Source organism: Sciurus vulgaris (genome assembly GCF_902686455.1).
Source record: "Sciurus vulgaris genome assembly, chromosome: 6".
Lineage (NCBI taxonomy): Eukaryota > Metazoa > Chordata > Mammalia > Rodentia > Sciuridae > Sciurus > Sciurus vulgaris.
The window spans coordinates 160,562,019-160,587,567 of NC_136466.1; the positions used below are offsets into that span (position 1 = coordinate 160,562,019).

At 43.8% G+C, this 25,549-nt stretch overlaps 1 protein-coding gene across 1 annotated transcript in view; it reads right to left on the bottom strand.

Annotated features, from left to right (window-relative positions):
• TRIO (trio Rho guanine nucleotide exchange factor) overlaps nucleotides 1-25,549 on the bottom strand; it is a 331,715-nt gene that overhangs the window by 145,926 nt on the left and 160,240 nt on the right. Inside the window, 2 exon segments of the mRNA XM_079145182.1 lie at nucleotides 5,970-6,161; nucleotides 14,345-14,467. Of these exon segments, the coding sequence (XP_079001308.1) occupies nucleotides 5,970-6,161; nucleotides 14,345-14,467 (315 nt within the window).

The window sequence follows — 25,549 nt, forward strand, 5'->3', positions numbered from 1 at the left end:
AGATTACAAGTGTTGTAACCTATTTGAACCATCCTAGTTTGAATGGACTAACTAGGTGGTAACTATAGGCAGGAAGGGCATGGCTGGAGGAGCTGGGTCACTGGGGGCGTCCCCTGGAAGAATGCATCTTCGCTGCGACCCCTTCTGCTCGCACTCTGCTTCCTGGCCCATGTGAGGTGAGCAGGGCTCCTCCACCATACCCACCTTTCTGTTATCACGCCCTGCCTCGCCTTGGGCCCAGAGCAATGACAGGACCACCCTGGACTGAACCTCTGAAACTGCCAGCTGAAATTAAACTTTCCTCCTATAAGCTGTCCTTTCAGGTACTCTGGTCTCAGCAACGTACAGCTAACATAATGGCCTAAGTTATACTCTTATATATTTTCTGAATCTAACAGGGAATCTATTATTTTTAGAGAAAACATAAATGACCAGATTTTTCTTTTTCTTTTCATTTTCCCACCTACAGGGAGACCATTTGATTTCTTTTTCATGAGAATGTTAAGCCAGACACTACACTGCAGTCTGCGTAAGGACCAGGTTACACCAGAAGTGGGAACAGAAGTCCAAAGACAAAATCTAATGCTCCGTCACCTCAGGCTCTTACTTTCCTGTTGCTCTCATTCACATGTGGTCATTTAATTGCTTATTTGCATTAAGACAAAAAAATATCAAATGTTTAAAGAGCACACAGAACTCATTTAATGCATTAGGGACTCCAGTTAAGGAGTTTAATGTTAAAATAAAATTATTAAGATTTGATCACATAAACTTTTCACTCTAAAATATCATGGTTTGGATCTTAACCTTTCCCATTGACAAGTTTATCACAGCAGTTCTGCATTTCCGAGATGTTAAAAAAGCTGGAGGTTGCACATACATTTCTCACAATAGACTATAACAGGGTGCCCCCAGTCTGGAAAACAGTGTGGCAGTTTCTTTTGACCTGACTGCACTAACCAAAGGATACAGCAATTGTGCTCTTGGACACTGATCTCAGAGAAATGAGAACTTATGTTAACACACAAATCCATACATGTATGGCTTCTGTTCATGGCTTCTCTTTTTTTATTAGCCCCAAACTGAAAACAACTCAAATGCTCTTCAACGGGTAAATTGTAAGACAAATTGATATATCCATACCATGAATATTACTCAGCAAAAAAGAGGAAAGAGTTACTGAAACATGCAAGAAAATGAATGGGACTCAAGGGAAATAAGTTGAGAAAAAAGCCAGCCTCACAAAGTTACAAATTTTGAATTCTATTTATGAAACAATTTTTAAAATAACAAAATAATAAAGACAGAGGACAGCAGTTAATGGTGGCCAGGAGTGAGAGAGGGGGTAAGGGTGGGACACGGCTCTAAGTAGGCAGCACAAGGACACCTTCTGGACAGAACAATTCTGTGTGATTCTGTGTGTTGAAAGCAGTGAGCTAACACACAAACGCACACATGCCACACAAGTCTATGTGAAACCTGGTGAAACAGGAATAAAGGAGCAACTAGAGAGGCGGCTTCCATGTGAGCACAGAGGCAGCCTTCTCTGAGGGAGAAGGGGCTCTCATGCACGGGTTCTGCACCAGAACCACCGACAGTCAGGAGAGCCCGCTGGAAGGCAGCCAGTCTACACACAAGCGTTCTGTACCTTTAGGGAGTTTCTCAGTTTTAGTTTAACCACCAAATTCCTGAGGGGCTCTCCAGCTCCACAGGAGAAGACAAGACATCTCTGGGCCCTCTCGCAGTGGCTGCTTGAGGAAGCACTGGTACGTCTCCAGGACCCTCCTGGAGTATGCTCAGTGAGGACAGAGGACAAGCAGCTCAGAGAGCTGCCCAGAAGCCATCCTTGCTTGGAGTGAGACCGGGGCCAGGGCCAGACTTGCAGCCCTGCTGGCTTTCCCCGGGACGCTCAGCACTGTCTCAAGCACACATACAGAAGGAAGTCTGTGCGCTCAGCTGCGAGGCATAAAAATAAAGCCAGAATGGTATGCTGCAACACAAAAAACCTCCAGGTGGTTGGGAGGCCTTCAGTTTTGACTTCTGAATAAAATCAAAGGTTCTCTTTTTCCCAGGCATTACTCAGAACAAAAACTTGTCCCAGTTCAGGGTGTAAGTTTGCAGAAGCAGAACCAAGACTTCTTTACTTAACCAGCACGCACTGCAGCCCAATTCAAACGAGAATGATCTTTCCTGGGAAACCATGCTTCTGAGGACAACAATTAATGCAAGACCACTGAATCAATCCAGAACAACAAACGGGCTGAGAGCTCAGTCACCACCTAGTTGCCTCAAATAACCCACAAATTGCAAAGGTAATTATCAATTAAGTCAGGAAGTAATTCTGAGGATCAGCTGAATTAGTATGAAGAGATGAAAATAGTTACGCAATTACCATATTTGAAAATAAAAATATCAGTCACTAAATCTATCACTGAATTTAGAAACAGACAACTTATTTCACAATTTTTCTCTTCTCCTGGGTGTCTCTAGGTCTGGGGACTTACGAGAGGAACACAGGTAGGTGAGATACGGTCCTGGTTTCATGAACTTGCCTCAATGAAAGACAAGATTTTACCCCCACCTTTTCCTGTGCAGGGAATTTTAAATTGTTCGATCTACTTGAGAAGAACTGATACACAGAACTTCTTTCTTTTAGCAATTTCGCATTCATTTGATGTGTTAATATGTTTAGTGACCTATCAACATAGTAGGAGTTCCTCCTCTTGGCCCTTGTCTCATTTTAATTTCGTTTTAAACTCATTAAACTTGTTTTAAACTTCTGTGGGTTTTCAGTCAACAGCCTATTTCAAAACATAACTAATGAAGAAACCATTTTTCTTGCATAAAATCTGTCAAGCATCCTTGGGATTTTTAGGGTTTTTGTGCAGTGCAGAGGAAGGATGAAGAAATTCTGAGCTGGTTAGGAGAAGATAAATTCCCTGAGAAAATGGCTGGGACTACGATGAAGTCTGAGTGTATGGAGGAGGAGAATCTGGCCACATTCCAAACCTGTGGGCCAGGGTTCCTGAAGTTGTACCCTGGCTCACCTGGACACCTTGTGTCCTGCTACACATGGCACAGTCAGCCTACAAAATCCTCTTTTAAAAAATCTTTAGTTATAGATGGCCACAACACCTATTTTTTATTTGTTTATTTTTTTAAGTGGTGCTGAGGATCAAACCCAGTGCTTCCCATGTGCTAGGCAGGTGCTCTACCACTGAGCCACAACTCCGGGTCCCCAGGTCATTTTTAATATATGCTTTTCAGAGGAAGCAGTCAGGGTACACATGCCAGATTCTCTTCTTCTATGATGGTCCTTCATATAAGAAGTAATGAATGAGTACACCGAAAACTCTCCAATGGTAAAATCAAACCTCTTCACCTTAAGATAAATTTTTAAGATCTTCTAGTCTGCAGACTCATATGTACTACAAGTTCCTAGAATGTTAAGTCAATGAAAACAAAAGGTATTCCCACTTCTAAATAATTTCCAAGCCTAGTGACAACAAAGACTCCCTGGTCGGCTGCCTGGAAAGCTTTTATTATATGCTGCTGATGTTATGAAAACCAATGAATCCAAACTGCACCTCTGGAAGAACAGCTTCTGCAACCTCTTTTTCTCCCAGATATCCTTCAGTGTCTGCTTTGTGAAAACCATTACCTCATGAAAGACTTCCTGTCCTAAAAGGAAGTTAAATCCATACCTCAGACTGCTAAGCTGCTGAAAAATATTTCAGGCAGCGTGGGTTATAGGAGGGAGGCATCCTGCTTCTCTATCAGTTCCCTGTGTGAACTACTGCTGGCTGCCTCTCCCACAGCGTCTGTGCCATTCGGGGTAACAGTGCCCCCGGGGCCCAAATGAGTAACTGGTGACTGAACACCCACCCAGAGCTCTTAACCTGCGGCGGTTGAGGCCGAGCAGTGCTCCTGGCCTGCTTTCTGCCTCTGTCACTACTTAATAAAGTAAGGCGCAATCTGCTTTCATACACAGGTCTTTCTCCCTCTCAGGGAGGGTGTGAAAATGCATAAGATATAGACAAGTGAACATACCAACACTATTGGGAAAGAAAGATAACACACAATCCTACGACACTGTGACTGCTTGTACAGAGCTCAAAGTACAGGGAAGAGCAGCTAACTGTGCCTGAGGAAGAGGAAGCAGCACATCCTAGCCTTGAAGTCTTGAAATGGTATGAATCCAGGGCACCGCACTGAAGTGGAGAAGCCCTGAAAAGCATCAGACAGTCCAAGACCAGCCAGGAAAAGTATGGCTTGGGCTTCGAAGACCTAGAGACGCTGGCTGTTCCCAGATACAAGAAGAGTCACAGATGGTTCAAGAGCAGTGGACGACTCATTAGACTTATATTTCAGAAAAACAACTGAAGGCAGACTGACAGAGGAAGCGGGCAGTGGTGGTGTAGCTCTATTGGAGCTGAGTGAGGAACTGGAATTAGTGATCCATGCATCCACACTGGAAACCGCCCCGGAAGAATGCTCACTTAACACCAAAGGTGGACTTAACAAGAATGCCCACTGTGTCTGGGGAACAGCCTCTAATGTCTCCTCATTCCCACAGCCTGGGCCTGCCTTCTTCTCTTTGCTGGTCTGGTTTGTCTCTTTGGAATAAACTGCCTCTTTGTAAAGAGTTTAAAGTCTCTTTTAGTTACAGCATCATTAAGAGAGAAAAAGAAGGTTAGCTGTGCTGGTTTTCTATTCTGATGACTGTCTCAGGCCTACCAAGTCCCAGCCCCTTGGCAGAAGGACTGAGTGCCAGCCACCAGCCTAGGCCAGGGAGAAGCACAGACTCTTGGGGTCTCAGTAATGTGCCAAATACACTTGCTTCATGGCCTCGAAAGGTTTCAGAGGGAATGGAGCATGGTCTTTCCAGAGCCCAAACATCCAAGTTACACATAACTTCACTGCAGACAAACTGCCCAACATCCCAGACTGCCGTGGAGTTTTTCCTTTAAGCAATTTTACTTGTCCCTGGACTTAGATGCCTTTTCAAACAAAGCAAGTCAGACCCTGCACTCCTCCAGAGGTCTTATCTTCCTAGATCCTTTTTCTTATCCTATAATAATAAGCTTCCATGTGCTTAATCACAAATTACCCAGAAGTACCCTTTAATAAACTTCCCATTTATAAAGAGCTGTGTCATAATATACTGTGATATTTTGTGAAGGTCCTTTGAGAAGCAGAGAATTATTTTCCTTAGAGATAAGATACAGTAAATCGACACCTTACTCAATTTGTAGTCTCCCTGAAAAATCTTATTTTTATTATAAATCCTTTTTTCCTCAAAAGCTACATAATAGTTTAATTTTTTAATGATCTCTACCAAGAATAACATAAATCTGTAGGGTATGAGTAGGACCTCATACTTAAAAATTGGTAGAATTTTTCACACTCCAAATAACACATTATCTCTTATCACAAGTTTATTAGTAAGAGCACACTCATGACATTAGTATTTGTATCATGCTGGCTATGTTAGTTTACGTTCAATTTGATGTAACATTCACTTTTAGGAGTTTCTGAGAGTAGTCTGATAAAAACCAGAAGGCAATCATCATAATTTCCGCCACGTGACTGCCCAACACTCAGAAAGGAAACCCAGCCCACAGCGTGCAGGTCCTATTTAAGATACGCACTTCTCTGAAGTTGAAGGGATCTTTCCAGTTTTTTGTTTTCCCTGCTCGTCTCCTGATTCACACCTCTCTCCCCTACCATGCCCACCCTTGAAGACAGACACCCCAAGCAAAGGCAAATGTGCACACGTATGACACAGACAGCCAGCACAAAAAGTTAAGCTCCCTCCCTGTCCACTCTGACACCACGGGTGCTCATGGGCTCTGTTTCACAACTGCCACCTTTAGTCCACTGTCTCACATCATGACAAATACAAATTCCTTCCAAGGAGTTCAAGGACTGTCAGACATGGATTATATTGCTGTTTCCTTATGTCTTACCTCTTTCACGTGGGTGTGAAAGGACACAGACATGTCCAGGAGGATCTTCCGTTGCTCAACTCGCCGAACAAAATCTTGTATCCGGTCTTCGAGCTGATGGGCAGCCTGATAAATCTCTTCTGGGTCACACTCCCCCGTCTGAGCCAGTTGTTCCGCTGCTTCTAGCAATTTATCTGCATTGGTGTATGTGTTCTGCACAAGAGAACACCCAGAGAAACAGAAGGTGAAGGAAGCCATCAGCCAGGCCAGGAGCCATAACACACAGCAATGCAGTCAATTAGTGATACTTCTGGCCATTTCTGTCAGTCAAACAGAACAAATGTGAAGGGGAGGATGATCTGAGGAGTCCTCTATGTATCTATCTGCAGGCTTTCTCAGAACTGATTTAGGTTTGTGCACACGGGCCTCACCGCCAAGCCCATGCACCTGACGCAGCAGCAGGGTATCGCTGGCAGCTGCTGGCTGTCTCACGGCTCAGAAAGGGCTCCCAGATTTTTGCTAAGGTACAGCCAGGCAACAGTCCACAGTCACAAATGCCTGCTTCACTTTTTTTCTCAGTTTTAAGCAGAGTGAATTTCAATTCCCAAAGTGCAAGTTAAAGGTTAGGCTCCTAATAAATACTAAATTGCTGTCCTGAACCTTTCCATATGCTTCCACTTAATGGTAATTTGGTGCTTATCTTTTTTCTACTTAAGGATACACATTTTAAAAAGGAATTGTAACTACAATGGCTATTTGGTAGTCAGACTTTCAAAGAACTGAAAAGTAAGTGTAAATACATGTATAAAATACTGAAGATCATTTTAATTCTTGAGAAATCTGAGGCTGAGGTGGGTTCCTCACATTAGCAAGTTACACTAGAGCCCTTAGACTGTTTTCATACCCTGCCCACCAGGGGGCCACTGGCGAGGCGGGAGGTGGCTGAGACAGGTGGACTGCTGTGCAGGACAGAATAGAGTCAAGGCCTGCCACAGGGCCCAGAAATCAGACTGCAGTTTCTCTAGAGAAGAAAGGTGAGTACTTCTTCCAACTCCTCAAACAAGTCCTAAAGCTGAGCAGGGTAGGTGTCTCATGGAGAGGGTTGGAGGTGACCCACGGAGTGGGCCAGGTGTCCCTGTGGGGAGTCAGAGATGGATGGGGTGATGAGGGCATCCCTGTGGTAGGGTGGGAACAGCAGAAGTGGGGGCTGAGCAAGGTGAGGAGGGAGTCTGTGTCGATGTGTGTCCTGGTGCCAGTAACTTGCCACCATAGTCTAGGTGAGGTACAAAGGAAGAAGGCTTGTTTTGGTTCATGATTCTGGAGCCCAAGGACAATGACCCACATCCAGTAATGGCATCCTTGCTGCTGAAGTCCCAAGGTTGTGCAGGACATCAGGTGGCAAGAGACAGGAAGTACATGTGTGTTACTCCTGGTATCTTTCCTATCTTTCCCTCTCTTTATAAAGTCCCTGTGATTCAATTATGGGGGCTTCATGCTAATGACCTTATCCAAATCCTAGTCGCCTCTAAACCCAGTCATTAACTTGCCACTCTCTCACACCCCACATTGGGATTAAACTTCAACACATGCACCTTTGGTGGGACACACTGAAACCACAGACGAACCACAGCACCCTGCCCTGTTCCCTAAGATGTGGGTACTTCTCACAAAGCAAAATATATATCATTCAATGCCCAACAGTTCCAATATTGTAGTTGATATCAACATTAGCTCAAAAGTCCAAAGTCTTATTTGAGACTCAAAGTAAACTCCTTGCAGTTTTGAGATAGTACAATCAGAAAAAGATTGTCTACTTCCAAGATATAATGGTGGGATAAGCACAGGATGAACACTCCTATTCCAAAAGGGAGAAATAGGCAAGCAGCAAAGAGTAAACAGCCCAAGCAAGACTGACCCAGCAGGGAAGGCATTAAATCGCAAAGCTCCAAGCCTGGCGAGTTACGTATACTGCAGAGGATGGGCACCCTCGGCCTTGGCAACCCCACCTTTCTGCTTTGCCAGTCAGCGCCCACACGCCTGCTCTCTGCGGCTGTAAGTTGCTGTCGGCAGCTCTCCTGGGGAAGATGGGGCAGGCTAGATGTCCATCGATCGATGAATGGATAAAGAGATTGGCATAGGTACAAAAGGGAGCTTTACTCAGTTAAAAAGAACAACAAAATTTTGTCATTTGCAGGAAAATAAATGGTCTAGAAAGCATCATGCTAAGCAAAATAAACCAGACTTGGAAAGTCAAGAGGCATATGTTTTCTCCATATGTGGAAATTAGAGAGAAAAAGGGGAAAAAAAACAGGTAGGGAGATTCTACATGAAAATAGAAGAGAGACCAGTAGGGGTTGGGGAAGGAGAAGAGGAGGGCAAGGGGAGTTACTGGGGACGGAAAATGATCTAATCATATGCGATGCATATGTATGAATATGCCACAATGAATCCCACTATTATGTATAATTAATATGCACCAATAAAAAAAAAAGAACAAGAACTGAAACATCTTATTGTACCCAAAAGTCAGGAAGTCTTCAAGCCTAAGTAGACAAGTCAGGATATAGAGAAGTTTCTGCCAGTCTAATCAGGGACACCCTGAGCATCAAAAGTGGTCACAATATATTATCCATAGAGTACAATAAAGCCACGAGTCCATACGGACATAAACAGAAAACGAACAGAGTATGTACAAAATCCCAAATACCTGCCCACAAGGTATTTATTAATCACAGAGGGAGAAGAACTTCACAGAGGAGAAGTTAGGCAGAAACCACCTCCCCCGCCCATCAAAGTGAGCATGGTATGCACACACACAAATTCTCTGATAGATTACACCTTTGAAAGAGAATTTGAATCCTGGGGGCTAAGCAGTAAGGAGCCAGGCAGAGGAAGCACTCAGAGAGCAGTCCTATGGAAAGATGCTGTGCCAGAGACTCGGTACTGACATTCAAAACACCTTCTGTGGCCTCAAAAGCAGCTTCATCTTAGTTTTCTGGGCTTTACTGGCTGTTGTAATCATAGTTTTTTAAATCTAAAAAGAAACACTGACTTGGACAACTAGTCAGAAGGTAAAAGATCACTACTAAAGAGCATCTTCTTTTTCAACAGTTACCTGCAAAAAAGTTTTACATGAAAAGCAATTTAATTTATTTTCTCCCCCTCCCCAATACTGGGGACTAAATCCAGGGCATGTTATCATTGAGTTTTCTCCAGCTCTTTTTTAAAATTACTTTTTATTTTGACACAGGGCCTTACCCAGTTGCCTAGGCTGGCCTCAAACCTGTGATCCTCTTGCCTCAGCCTCCTGAGTAGCTGGGACTACAGGTATCTGCCACCACATCTGGCTAATATCTTTTTTTGGATTAGTACCTGAGAATGCACTATGGCTATGCATATCACACACTACGAAACAATCTGCATGGATTCAGTCAACCGGCTACGTCTACTCACAATCACAGTACGAATTAAGTAATGGAACTTCAGAGCAGTCACGAGGAGGTTCTCGACTCTGTAGAGCTGTGTGCAAAAGAATCCCAGTGCTTCCTGAGGAGGCCACAGGAGTGGGTGAGACCAAGGCCCCTGCTGTGATGTCCGCTGCCTGAGGAAGTTACGCTGGGCTGTACCACTCACTTCCACCAAGTAAACATGAGGTTCTTTCTGGGTTCCTCCTTCCCAGAACACGAAAATTGTTCTAAATTCAGTACATTTTCAGTGAATTCAAACACAGACTTTCACTACTTCCTTTTTGAATGTTTTCTTACTTCATCATGCCGCACCTAATTTAAAGAAGTCTACTAAAAGAAAAGTCTTTATTAACTAGACATAAACTAAACAACCTTACACTTAACTAAAAAAAAAGGAAACTTCTCTCTAAATCTCAGATTTTGTTTTACCTTTGTGAATACATTTCAGAAAATGAAATAAGACTCCTTACGAAGCACTAAAGATGCCTCTGTTCCTAGTTTTAAGGACAGACCATTCTGTTCAAACAATACATAAATCTAAAATATAAACTCAGACACCTGAGCACGTCTACCACAATCTGCTTTGAAAGGAAGCAAGTAACGGCAAGAGGGCAGAGAAGCAAAGCTGTGAAGACCCTTCGCTCCACCAGCCCTGTGCTACAGCTTGCCTAACGCCATTTTATTATTAGGGAGGAATGAGAGAACTGTCAAACAAGCTACAAATAAAGTGCAATTCTGCCCTGACACCAGGGCTCTGTCTGTCTAGACACTGTCTATTACACATGTCCCTAACAAGGTCAGGCTCCAGTAAGCCACCTAATAGTCATGATCACTTCCACTGAAAATGCTATCCCAAAGCTCTTCAATAAACATGGTGGGGTCTAGAGTGAGTCCCCCTATTGCTTTGGGCCTTGCAACTCCATGCCTGCCAGATGCCTTCCTCGGTGGCTGGCCTCTGCTGCGGGCAGCCCCTCCACCTACCACACTCGATGGAGCAAGTCCTTGGAGAACTAGCCTATAGGTCAAGACAGCGCTGGTGCTGGTGACACAGACTGGAGAGCTCCAAGAGTGGGGCTACCTCTGTTCTGTCTTTACAGGAGACTCGAGCCTCTGAGAAAGCAGGAAGTGAATGCACATCGTGGACTGCACGGGTGGGACACTGTGACTCAAACTCGAGAGGAAGTTAACCGTATGAGCAGCTGGGTCCCAGTTCATGGCTGCCCCATGTCTACTCTGAGCAAAGCAAATTGCTGGATGTCGGCTGTGCCATCAAGAGACATAAAGCTGGATAGTGAGTGACAGGGAAGCAATTAAAAGCAGCAGAGTACTCTTCTGAAACCAGCTGGTACTTAAAACACACAGCAGAAACAAGTGACGTTCTTCACGAGAGGAGAGGGAGGAAAACAGAACTGAGAAAGGGAGATGGTGAATACACTGGAGACAAACCGTTCCCAATGGGACCAAGCCCTGCAGTGGGACTCGAGGAGCACAGAAGGAGGAAAAGCTGAAACTGAGAGAACGAGGAAACACAGGTGCAGTCGCAGGTTAGGAGGGAGAGCCGGAGCCCACACCAGATGGTGGACTTGCAAAGGACAGGGGCCAAAGAGAGGGGCCTGGTCACATGCACACACCTCCCCAGCCCTAGAAGGCCAGGCCATTCCAGTCTGGCAGGCCGAATGGCCCTGCTGCACAACAGTTCCACCTGCTGATCCCATGCCTGGCTTAACATCCTCCTCTTCTTCACCACCAAGCTAAATTCTAGTCATTTCTATGTCCTGGCTTAGACATCAGGTTCCACAACAGAAAGCCCTCAGAAACTAGCCAGGCCCATTCAGGAAATCGAGGTCTACAGCTACCTGCTGCGCCTTCACCTGCTCCTTTGTACCTGGCAGAAGAGCTGACATAGGTGGGTGATTATTTGAAAACCAGAGCGGGGGAAAGTGCAAATAACTGCGCCATGAGCAATGCGTGTTTATAACTAGGGTTTCCTCCCTTCGCACACAGCTCAGAAGGGCTGACAAACTTTCAGTTTGCGGAAGAGGGTCAGGCAACCTTGGAATCTCAGGATAAAGAGCAAGAGACGATGAGCAAGGACTGAAACTGAGCTGGGTGGCAGAAAGCGCAGCCAAGCTCTGGTCTTCCTCCCAGCAGACATAACACAAATGCTTCTTTGACCCCTTGCTTGCCCTACAAACCTTAAGGCAAAATGTTCATTTTCTAAGAATAAAGTTTTCTCATTCTTGTTGCCCCTGGGGACTTGTGTAGACAGTTCTGGTGATTATTTTAGACTTGACGACTAAGTTTATCGTGCCAAGGTTAGCCATAGAAGACATTTCCCTAATGTAGAATGGGCAGCCCCACAAGACTGGAGGGAAAAGGGTCAAATGCGGTGACAGAAACCAGAGGAAACGCAGCAGACCCTAGTCCTTCATGCCAGAAAGTGCTCAGGAAGGCAGGAGGAAGAGGGAAAGGGCAGCTCGCCTACAAACACATAAAAATACACAATTCCAGACAAGAACCTCAACTTCCAGAGCTTGGTAATTTGGAGTTCTGGCTCTTAAATTTTTTTGGTGTCTAAAATTTTTGCACATATGATCTGAATTTCATACTCATCCTCAAATCACAGAAACTACAGCAGTATCTTATCTTATAAAAATAAATAAATAAGGGCTGGGGAGATAGCTCGGCTGGTAGAGTGCTTGCCTTGCAAGCACAAGGCCCTGAGTTCGATCCCCAGTACCACACACACAAAAAAAATAAAATTAATTAATTAATTAATTAATTAAAGGAAGATGAGAGCACACTGTCCACATTCTTTTTCAGCTACAAAAAGATGGGAAAATGTTTCCCAGCAAATGAAAACAGAGAGGTGAGGAACATTGCTTCTACTTTATACATGAAGCCATGCAAAGATGATAACTTTTTAAAGACACTGTCACAGAGGCCTGAGGTGCAGTTTGCTGTCCAGGAATTCTGTACCATACCTGAGTTCTCTGACTCAAGTGAGACTGAACCCTGGCCATGCCCATATCCTGACACACGGTGGGCTGGTCCTGTCCTCTTCGTTTCACAGGTCTTACTGCTGCATTATCTATAGCATGACTTCTTCCTTGAATAGCCGAAGGCCCTCTTCATTCTGACAATGTTCTTATGCTTTCAAGTCTATTTTGTGTCACACTAATATTTCTATACCAATTTTCTTATGATGAGTATTTCCCAGGTGGGCCTTTTCCTAACACCTATTACGCTTTCAAACTCCCTAGGTATTTGTGTTTTAGGTGTGCTCGTTGAAAAAAACATATGCCATAACTTTCAAAACACATTCGATCTGAGAATCTCTTAAGAAGAATCATCTATTTCTCATTTGCTGTAATTACTGATAACTCTGGACAAATTACTATTTTGTGACTTTTACCATGATTTCTGTTCTTATTTCTTTTGCTTTGTTTAGATCCATTTTCCCAAGTTTTCACTTACCTGGTTTTCTGTTATTTTCCCTTTAACTTTAGTTGGAAGTAATGCCTTCTCTCTGTATTTCTAGGGGCATTAAAACATGCTACATGCAAGCCTAAGTTAAGAACTCCAAGACAGGTATGCGGCTCCTTCCAGCCTCTTGAGCACCTTTCTGATGCTCGTGTGAAACTGGGCAGGCACTTCAGTACCATCTGTTTTGTTTTGTTTTGGTACCAGGGACTGAACCCAGAGACGCTGGACCACTGAGCACAACCCCAGACTTTTTATATTTTATTTAGAGATAGGGTCTCACTAAATCGCTGAGGCTGGCTTTGAACTTGTGATCCTCCTGACTCAGCCTCCCAAGCACTGGGGTTACAGTTACACACCCACGCTCGGCTACCATCTGGTTTTAACTTCCTCCCAGATTCATCCTTTGCTTAAATGATCAATTCTTTAATCTACAAACATATTTACTAATTTCTTCTCATTGATGATGTCAGCCCTTTTTGCATAATTCCTTTTTATTCACTTAATTCATTCAAATAAAATTTTAATGAACACTTAAATAGGCAGGCATTGTTCTGGGTATTAATGACACAGAAATGAACAAAACAAAGCCCCTGTTCTCATGAAATGAAATGATAGTGGTAAACTCTCTCAGTCTTGGCCTATAGTTTATCCTCACTGTTGAGTAACAACAGTTCAGTGGGTTCAGATTTCAAGGTTCAGAGTTACTTTCCTCAGGATTCCATTCCACTGTCTGCCAGAACCCATGGTCACTGATGGAAAGTCACTGTCTTTCAGAGTCGAGAGTCAATAATCATTCTCGAAGTTACCATCTTGCCATTTTTCTCGTTTTTAAGACATGTGATACCATGATCATACCATAATCTGAGTTTAGATCTGTCTCACATAGACAATCTTTAAAACAACTTTCCCCTACTTCTTTATAACGTCCATGTGAATGTGTGTGATTTTTTTCAGAGCAGAAAGTTCACTTTAGAGAAGTTAAGCAACTTGTCCAAAGTCATTGCTTGTGCGCTATATCATACCCAATGCCACACTCCATACATCCCATGCTCTGCATTCCTGGCTCCTGCTTCCTGTGCACACATACTTAGCAGAACTAAAACAGTCAAGGTCAATGCTGGGCCCATCACTACAGAAATAGAATATATTCTCTAACTATGAATTAAAATATCATGAATTAGACAACAAATGGTATAATAAATGTGACAAACCATCGAGACGTATCTGTTTCACAAACATCACATTTTACAAAATGATCAAGTGATAAATCATGTTTCTGCCTAGGCAATGACATCTTCATCTGTGGAACCTGGGAGTCTGACCTCAGTGAATCACCTCCAACACATCTAAAAGGCTAACTCATCTCAGATGTGGTTAAAATTATGATTCAAAACCAACCACACAGAGGTTTAGGAGAGAAAGCAGTGAAAGCCACCGTATTACCTGCGCTACTTCTTCAAAGTCCTCATGACGCTTCTGCAAAGCTCGGGCCCGATGAAGAGACTTCCCCACACCTGTGTGTTTGCTCAGAAATGCTTCTCCATGGTTCTCGATCCAGTCCAGTACCTGCAATGAAACACAGCCACATGTGCCATAAAAACTGTATCCTGGCTTGTTCAGTGTTGAGGGCTAGCCAATGAAGACACAGTCTGTCATCAAAACTCTAAGAAATAAGTAAACCAGAAAAAAAAAAGTGGAAGAAGTACTTGGATACTAATTTAACATACTTGATAATTACATCTTACATCAGCTTTCCCACTGGGACTTTAACCAGCTCTTAAATTAAAAGTGTAAATCTTTCTATGTATAAACATTACACACAATAATGATTAAATTAAATCTCACCTTGTTTTATGCACAACTGAGCCACCAAGCTAACAGGATTTTGTAGAAGAGAGGGGCTATTGGGCCACGGGGGACCCATTTACCTTAACATTTTTTAAAGGCTTAAAGCTTCACAATTCAGGCAATTCAATTTTAACTGCAGACAATTTTTTTTTTCTCTTTTTCAGAAGACTCAAAACACATGCCAGAGTTCTTGCCTTGAAGGAGGACTTATTCTACAAATCAAGATGCTGCATTCTGTGAATTTAATTATTTAAGCATATTTCTTGCTAGCTGAAATCTCCTACATAAGAGAAAAGAGGAATGCAAAGCCGTGCAGTCTGATATTTACAGTTCACAGGTGGGTCTAGGGGGTTCTCAGAGGTCCTGACACCTGAGAAACCACACAGAACACGGGCAACATCTAACAAGACTTCATACTTCATCAAATGTGCACTTTGTGATGGAGAGAGGCAAAAGTCAAGGTCATGATGTCTTCAAAAAAAAATTTAGCTGAAGATTTTAAATACTAGGGTCCTGGGGTTGTGGCTCAGTGGTAGAGCACTTGCCTAGCAGGTATGAGGCACTGAGTTTGATTCTCGGCACCACATATTAATAAATGAATAAAATTAAAGGTCTATCAACATCTAAAAAAGAATTTTTAAAAAGATTTTTAATACTAAAATACCCTTGGTAATGTGCTGCTGAAGTACTGAAGGCTCACCTGTACTTTGCATGGTTGCAATTACGGTATGGTCTTAGTCAACAGGCTGCTATAACAAAATACTTTAGGCTGGATAGTGTATAAGGAACAGAAATTCATCTCTGTGCTCTGGAGGCCACGTTCGAAATCAAGGCGCCAGCAGGTTCCACACCTGGTTAGGGTTTGTTCCTCACGCACGGAGCTTTCTGTGTCCTCCCATGGCAGAAGGGTCAATGAGCTCCTCGGGCCTCTTTTGTAAGGGCACTGATCCCACCTGTGACTCATCATTTCCCGAAGCCCTTACCTATTAATAACTGCCACAGAGAGGGTTGTGCTTCAAATTAGGATTTTGGGGGACACAAACATTCAGTCCTTAGCAAGAAGCTAAGCACCAGAGACTGGAGTGGAGCATCACCTAGAAGTAGCTTAGCCACAACCTCTGCTGATAATAAAACAGGCTTAGCTAGAGGTTCACTGCTACCAGAAGGGCCCCCTGCCCTTTAATAAATTAACTATAGAGAGATCAGTTGTGAGGATGGATATCCAGATAAAACAAGCAGCTGGTAAAGGCTTCAGCCTGGCTTTTTTTCCCCAACACTTCACACAAGCATCCTTCAAACCTGAGGGCCTGGGCATCCAGTCTGCACAGTGTTCAGCAAAGTTAGTATTCCACATAGTAAAATGGCTGTGAACCTTGAATGTGGGTCCTCTGCGAAGACCCTGGTGGAACTGACATCGACAGGCATCAGAAGTGGTGGTGGTGTGGGGTGGCAGCCAAGTCTGGCAGAGGGGCTGGGGCTGAAGCTGCAGTTCATTTCTGAACCTTTTCTGTCGACACCAGCATTCTGCCAATCACCTGGTGCTAATCTGTCACCCGGTTCCTGATTCTCCTTCTAAAGTCCCTCCCACTCCCTTGCTGCCAGCTCCCTTGCACACAGACACAGGACCTGGCTGTGCGCTCTTGGACAAGTTCCTTATCCTCTCTGAGCTTCTGTTTCCCGTCCCTGCTCAATGGCGAGAATCACAGGGAGTTGTGAATACCCAATGCTCTCTATGTGAGGCATCTGCACAAGAGTGAGGCAAATACCTAGCACATGAGCTGTGTCTGCCCACAATCCAGAACCGCTGGCCAGTTTCCTTCTATTTTTAGGCTCCTTGATGGCATGGGCTCTACATATTCCATTGCTTTTTTAGCTAGTAGACTTTGCACACTTTTCTTTCTTGAGATTAAAAAGGCAGCAAGGGAATCCCTAGGTATTGCCAACTCACCACCTGACTTCCAGGCAGACCTAAGCTGCTGAGCTGCTTGTATGACAGTATAAAGAGAGGTTCCGTTCCCTCCCAAAGAAATGTCTCAACGACTTCAAACCCATGGCACCTCCAAGAATGGGTGCATTTAATGGAATGTTTTGCCTGTGGGCATGAGGCCAACTCTATGCACAAGGTAAGTAGCAAGCATTTTAAACGTGAAAAGAATTTAGGAGTACATAAGCAACACCCAAGCTGCAGTCTACCACGTGCCTCAAGAAGGGACAGGGAGACTTTCTGAAAAACTACATAGTAGATTCTGTATATTCCCTAACTTAAAAAACTAAACCCCCCTAGAAGCAGCAAATCTGATGATTACTGCTACATCCAAAGAAACCTGACATAGGGCACAATATCAAAAAGTAAAAGAGAAATGTTTGGCAGAAGGAGCTGGAGGAAGCGATACACTGCATTTTAACAATAAAAACTCATTTTCTAAGCTTAGGAGCAGCATTTCAGGAAGTATGAGTTGGAAATAAAAGATATTATGAAACCACCACTCATGATTGTAAGAGGCATTTTCCTTTTATCAGTGGTTCCCTCAGAAAGAAATATACATACTAGGTGAAAATGTATTTCTTACAAACATAAAAGAAATTCAAGATAGGATGTACAAATTTCAAGCGCTTTATTAAAATCGCAGCTGACAGTTATGAAATCTGGCTAACATTCCCAATCAAATTCCTCACAAGGCTGCGGCTTCTTTTACAAGTATGGGTAGCTTTCCCAGATTGATGGGGATCCTGAATCAATGCATTTGTCTAAATAACATTTTATAGACATGCTTGTGAAATGCTTCAATTTAAAACATAAAAACATTAGCCAATCAGGGAAATTTATCATTGTCACTCAGCCAGCTGCCTTTCCGATATTGTCCATGGCCAGTGGCTGTCATCTGTGTGCTGTGACCAGAGCCCCAAGAACAAGGCTGGGAGGAGTTTTGCTACTTTCCTTCCAAATTTGAGAAAAAAGGGCAAAAGCAGATCCCTTCCCATGGCTCCTGGCTCAGAGGCAGAAGAGGAAAGCTAGGAGACCAACACCACCTTCCTCTCTGTTCAGAGGATCCCTTGGGAGCTCATCCCTCTGAACTGCAGTGCCCTCTACTGGACACAAATGACAACTCCAAGGTCAAGGTCACCCCAAAATTCAATGCCAACACTTAAATACACAGATACTTAAGTCAAACGTTGGATGTGTAGGAAATCATGCAGATTGTTTAGCCTGACTTCCTGTTTCTATGAAGAGGAAACCACAGCCCTCGACAGACTGAATGTGATGACACGGATGACGACCATCGCTCGTCACCTAGTACTCACCTGGCCCAGCACCTGCTGCTGAAGCAGGCAGGACTCAAGGCTGTGCTGCTCCTCACAGTGAGCCTGGGTAGACACAACTGTCATCCCGCCTTACGGAGGGTCCTGGGCTACATCACAGAGGTGCCAGTCTACCGAGCTAGACCCAGGAAGCCTGGCCTTACGGCACATTCTCTTAAGCTCCAGCATCAGACACATGCTGCTGCTTCTGAGTTGGCACAACTGTCACACAGGTGACAGGACAAGGCAGGAAAGCAAAGAGCTCCATTTTTGTTTCAGAACAGCTCAGGCTACTGGAAATGACCTCTGAGCTTGAAGTGACACTGCGACAAAGGAGAGCAAATCTGGGTGCAGGCAAATCAGCAAATACTCACAATTTTCTATGAAACACCCAGGACTGGATAAGCTTTCTTTCCTGACTCATGTGGCAGATCTGTGGTCCTCTTGTGTAACCTTTCTATAAAATACCTTTCAATAATAAGGCCCCACTACCTAATATCCACCATGTTTGGGAGATTCGCATTCCTAAGTAACTACTGTTATTTTAAAAACTTGTCAATAAACACTAACCCCTCATGAAAGAGGTTCTCACAAAATCCACCTCATATCAGCATGTCCTAGGAAGATCAATGTGTCATGTTTTTCCTTCAAAATGCATAGATGCTTATTTCAAGTACTTACTAGAGCAGTTTTTTAAAGACTTTTTTTAGTCGTAGATGGACACAATGCCTTTATTCTACTTATTTACTTTCATGGTGCTGAGGATGGAACTCCGCGCCTCACATGTGCCATCGACCCACCCGAGACACAAACCCAGCCCACCAGAGCAGTTCTCTTGTGAAGCAATGTGTCTTCCCAACGATGGCCTGTCATTTACTGAGTCATCATTCTGTGCTATGCTTGGGAGGGTACAGGGATCCACACAATCCCTTATTCACAAGAAGCTGCAAAATTTCACATATTTTTCCAAAAATTGTTTCCAAATTTCACTTTGCAAAAAACTTGATCTGAGGGTTATTTAGAGCCTGCAGTGTGGGTTACCCCATACCACGCTGGACTATAAGACAGTCCAGCGTGGTATGGGGGAGGATGCTGCCCAGGTCATACACTGTGCTACCTTTCTAAACCGTGAAACATCCTGAATTTCAAATCATATCTGTCCCCAAGGGCTACAAATAAAACAGAACAGACTTTTATTACTGTCCCTTTTAAGCCAGAAATTGAGACTCAGGGAAGTTAGTGTGCTCAAGAAAAGAGACCCAAATGTAGGACTTCTCGATGCCAACTGTAAGTTCTTGTCCGTGACTTAACCTGAATTTGCAAACAGTACATTTCTAAGATTAGAGTTCCAACTCTAGGACAGCCATTTGTAAAAAACAGATAGGAAATATTATATAAAACAACCAAGAGCACACAAAGCTAATCTATTTTTATTGGTAACTCTGGATCCAAAGAACACCCAGAGAAAACATACTGATATTTGTCAATCCAAATAACCACTTAAAGAGATGATAATAGTGAATAAATACTAGTACTTTCTGTCTTATTAATAAGAGCCCTTTCTAAGTCACATTTTATGTGCATAGAAAGAAAACAAAAAGTTCATTTGATCCTATATTCCATTTCAAAACTACAGGAAGCCAAAGAAAAACAAAGTACTTCTAAAACACTGTACATTTATCAAAAAATTTAATTTTTTTCCAGTTACAAAATATGAATGTCCTTCCAGCCCACTCTACATTCTATATAAAACCAAAATTAATAATCTGGCTTCATGTTACTTCCTTGTTCAATCACTGTTGACTTGAAACCAATCTAAAAATGGATGCATTTCATTTGGTGCTTTCTTGACTATCAAATCAATGATATTTTAGAGGTTTAGCAAAGGATACTGCTCCACAAAGCAACATTACTTCAGATTTGCTAAACCTAAGTCGGTGTCCAAGAAGGAGGACTTCCACTTAGATAATGTTAATTTTTATTAAAGACTGGTGTTCAGCACTGTTGTGAGGATATCCAATATTATGCTATCAGAGGAATTTACCTACAAAGTAAAAGTCACCAATGAGACTTGAAGAGTAAAAAGACTTGTGAATCCCAATTACTGGGACGCACATACTCATCCTATCTTAAGCTGGCTGAGACTTTTCTCCCTAGCTCTCCAAGCATGTTTTATCCCAGAAAGCGCTTTCTGTCTGGATTATTTCCTTCCTTTCCTGCAAGACCTGGGCACCTCTCCTTCACCTCATCAGCAGCCGCCTGCAGAGGGGCAGCAAGGTCTGTGGCAGCTGGGCAGCAGCTGCGGACAGGAGGCTGGCAGATGCACAGGCCAGAAGTCAGCAGGGAGCGCTTCTTGAGCCTTCTTCTTTTCCAGGGCTCCACCGCCCCAGGGACTAAACTCCAGCACTCTTCGTGTTGCTGTGTTTCTTCACAGTCGGGGGTAGCTGCAGTTTACAGGCTGTGCTCCAGTCTAAAGGACCGCGAAAGGCTCCTTCTTAAGCGACATGTTGATTTTACACTGAGTAGTTCGGAAGCTAAGAATCCTCTCAGAGCTACAATGGTGAAGTAGTAAAAACGCCATGGGACTTCTTGGAGCTGCGGCAAGTCCCTGAACTTTTCTCAGGCTTGGTTTATTACCTGCAGAATGAAGGGCTCTAGTTCCCAACTCTGTGATGTGCACGATATAACTTTTAAAAGTAAACTGAAGACGACAGAACTCAACACACCCCATGGGTTTTGAGGGGCTGAGGAAGAAGCACTGACACTTGGGGCTGCACTCGGAGCTGGCCGTGACAAGGAGCTCTCCACCACTGCTCTTTCGTTCTCACCTCAGCAGCCAAACATGCCCCATCCCTTTGATCACTGGACTTTGAAATCAGAATTAGTTTGTTCTACAAATACATGTAAGTGTTCTTAATATGGACAGATGTTTTATTAATATGGTTGGTGGGACCTGACAAAGCATACTCAGCCTGGTATTTACTTGGGAGAAAGATTATTTTTTAAAGTACCTCAGGCAAATTACACTCCACAAGTGTGACAGAGAACCAAAACACCTGCAACAGACATAAGCAAAACTGCCAGTGTGGGAGGTAGCAGAAGAGAATGTACAGCAGTGAAGCTGTACGACGGATTTGGTGGGTGGGGTGAGGAGACCTGCTCGTCACTCACGTTCAAGAAGTGCACAGGAAAGAGCTGGGTCTAGAAGGCTGTGCTAACCAGGACTGAGTGGACAAGGGCAGAGATGGCTTTCCCTGGAAGCCACACAAAAACTGTGCAGCAGTTTCCCTTCAGACCAGAAATCTCTTTGTCTCTTAGGCAGATCCTGATTTCCTCCTATTGCTGGAATTCAGCATTAAAAACTCATTTTGCAGTCAAATAACCCAAATCTTTACTAGAGATCTCACCAAGTTCCCAAAATTCCCATGCACTGAAATTATCCCTTCCTTGACAGATGCCCCTAATTCTCCAACACGATCAAAGCTTCCATGCCTTCAGACAGATCTTCCAAAGTACTTTATTTCAACAGAAGGCCAATCCTCCCCAACCATTCCAGACTAAAAATAGAAACTTTTAATCCAAAATAACTCTTTAATTGGCAAAACTGCTATATCTCTGAGCACCTTTCATTCCAGACACTTGGGAAAGCCCAGGGAATACAATGCTGTTGGCTCCCTGTGCTCTTCCAGACACACCTGTGATCTGCAGGGACGCCTGCTTGAAAACTGGGTTGCTGCTTCCAATTCACTCCTCACACAGTGGCCAGAGAAATTTCTGAGGCAGGGAGAATGGTGCCTTCCACCCTAGTGCCTACAGCATGCACACAACGGGGCCCATGTGGGTGTGGAGCTGACGTGCAGGGTGAAGCACTGACTGGGCTCCCCGGCAGGCTGGTTGTGAGCAGGAGGAGGAAGGACCCGAGGTGGTGAGCCCCAGGATGCACACCTGCGCTCCAGACCAGGCCACATCCCACACTCATGTCCTGCCCCACTCATGGCCACGCTCGGCCCTGCACCCATGCCGTGGCATTCAGTGTGGCTTCTGCTGTGCCCTTCGACACTGCCTCCCAAAGCGTATAGAAACAAACCCCGGTGCTTGGTCGCGGAGGCCACGCATGATCTCTTCCTCCACCCACACTATGCACTGTAGCCCTTCAGACAGCCCCCGTCTGCCCCCAACCTGCTATTCCTATTGCCCATCGTTCCTCAAATGGCTGACTTTCTCTGCAGCCGTCCAAGAGCAGCTCAGGGGCTACCTCTTCCATGAAGGCTTTCCTCACACTCCCTCCCCCCAACAACTGGGCCTTTACCTTAGAGCTTTCATTTATCCTGTTATACTAGCCACATGAGGTTTGGTATGAATAGAGGCAAAGTTCTCTGGAAGGCCCAAATTTGTACAGATCACTAGAGCGCAGGTGCGTGCCCTCCAACACATGCGCACAGTAGGTGGGTATCGTGGAGAAAGTGGCTGTTTTCGTTTATCCTCACCTTGACACGTGACTCAAATGTCTCAGTGAAATTAAACCCAACAATAGACAAAGACAGAAGCACTATATCTGAGCATGTTATGGTCTAATTTATTAGAATATGAAGTCATTGATAAGACGTAAATTCATTGACTGAATGGTTGTGGAGCTGTTTGACACACTTACCTCTGTACCTCTCAGAGCGCCACACATTCAATTAAGATATTAAAAAAAAAATGTGGACGAGAAGAATCTAGGGTGGGCTAGATTTGCTTGCTCATTTTATAAGGTTTTTCGGTTTCTGAGAAGGAGTCTCACTATATTGTTCAGGCTGGTCTTGTTCCTGGGCTCAAGTCATCCTTCTACCTCAGCCTCCCAAGCAGTTGAGCCTCCATATATGCATCACCCGGCCCAGCTTCTTGACCCTGTTTTAAGAATATCACAGAGGATATCTGTTTCTCGGTGAGGCAGTTTTTGCTGCTTATCGATTCCCTGGTGTTTACCCATTTGTCTGCTGTAATGACCTGCAGTCTGCCAACATATCGACGCCTTTTGTGAGAGCAGATTGCTCACGGTCAGGCATCTATCATCCGCCATTTGCCTTCCTCTCGCCTGTCCATCGCCTGCCTTATTCCTATCCATCACCCAACGCTCAAGGTTCACCGCCTGATCGTCCAACAACAGTCAGCAAACTGATCGCCAACCGCCAGTGGAGCACCAGCTGCCTGCTGCTGCCTGGAAGTTCACTGTCACAGTACCTGCAGGTTTGATTACACGTGGCTGCTGCCATTTTGAGACAACAGCCAGGGCCCGTAGGACTCCTGGCTGGACAGACTGAACCCCATCTCCAGGATCCCTCAGCCCAACCGATCACTCCCTGCCTCTGGGGCCCTCACATCGACTGACTGCTCCCTGCTGCCAGGACCCCCAGACCAAATGACTGCGCCCTATCACCGCGACCCCAGACGGACTGATTGCACCCGGCCTCCAGGATCCCACAACCACACCAAACACACCCGACCTCCAGGACCTCTGCTGGACCAACTGCATCCTGTCTCCAGGACCTCCAGCTGACCACGTCCACCCCTGAGCTGTAGCTCCCCATTTGCCAACACATTTGGAAGCCAGAGCGGCCATCTTGGATAATCCTGGAAGCCATAGCTCCGATCTTCGGGTGGGGCAAATCCCATCCTGAGATGCCTCCTGGAGGCTTGAAGCTCATTGTCAGGTACCTCTCATGCATCAGGCTACTGAACACTGGGAGGTTTCATTACTATATGACTGTTATACTGTAGATTTTCTTTATTCTCCTTATTGAAAAAATTTAAGTTTTTATTTCTTTACTTTTCTTGCTCTCTTTTCCTTTTGTTTACCTGTTCCCTCAGAGTCTCTTTCTCCCTTTTTTGCATGCTAACATCCAATTTCTTTTGATTACACTCTCACCCTTTCTATTATCTAGAACTTCTGTAATTGCTTTCTTATCCCATTAACAGCCACATTCTATATCCCTCTGCATCCTCTTTGTCCTCCATTAGAAACTGCAGACCTATTGCAAACCTGTTTGTTTTACCAAAGATAATATTTGAACTCACTTTGTTTATTATGACAATTTTGTTATTGGCCCCATAGGGGCTATTTGGTCTAGGATTGCATAGTGTCTGATTTGGGCACTGCTAATATTGATCTCCCCTTAAAGAAAGGGTTTTGGAAACCTATAGGGCCACTATAAGCCTATGGGGGAAATCTGCAATACCCCAGATCTGCACTGCTAGAGGGGAAGATACATGAAAAAACAAGGGAAGAAAATGATCCAAACAAATCTAGATTCTATAGTAATAGAATTCAATGACAGTATGTTAGCAGAAATGTCAGAAAAGGACTTCAGATTATACAAGATTAAGATGATTCGCGAAGCAAAGGATGAGATGATGAGATAAGAGAGCAAATGCAGGCAATGATAATACCAATAAGCTGAAAGAGCACCTGCAGGAAGCAAATGATCATTTCAACAAAGAGAGAGAGATTCTCAAAAAAAAAAAAACCAAACGGAAAGCCTTGAAATGAAGGAGACAATAAACCAAATAAAAAACTCAATGGAAAGCATCACCAACAGACTAGACCACTTGGAAGACAGAACCTCAGACAATGAAGACAAAATATTTAATCTGGAAAATAAAGTTGTCCAAACAGAGAAGATGGTAAGAAATCATGAACAGAATCTCCAAGAACTATGGGACATCTTGAAAAGACCAAATATAAGAATTATTGGGATTGAGGAAGGCACAAAGATACAAACCAAAGGAATGAACAACCTATTCAATGAAACACTATCAGAAAATTTCCCAAACCTGAAGAATGAAATAGAAAATCAAATACAAGAGGCTTACAGAACACCAAATGCACAGAATCACAACAGATCCACACCAAGGCACATGATAATGAAAATGCCTAACATTCAAAATAAAGATAGGATTTTGAAGGCCGCGAGAGAAAAGCATCAGATTACATATAGGGGGAGACCAATACGGATAGCAGCAGACTTCTCAACCCAGACTCTAAAAGCTAGAAGGGCTTGGAACACCATATTTCAAGCTCTGAAAGAACATGATTGCCAACCAAGAATCCTATACCCAGCAAAACTAACCTTCAGATTTGAAGATGAAATAAAATCCTTCCATGATAAACAAAAGTTAAAAGAATTTACAAATAGAAAGCCTGCACTACAGAAGGTTCTCAACAAAATATTCCATGAGGAGGAAATGAAAAACAACAATGTAGGTCAGCAAAGGGAGGAACTACCTTAGAGAAAAACCACTCAAAGGAGAAACCAAGCCAACTTAAAAACCAAAAATAAGCCAAATGACTGGGAATACAAATCATTTCTCAATAATAACCCTGAACGTTAATGGCCTAAACTCATCAATCAAAAGACATAGATTGGCAGAATGGATTAAAAAGAAAGACCCAACAATATGCTGCCTGCAAGAGACTCGTCTCATGGAAAAAGACATCCACAGACTAACGGTGAAAGGATG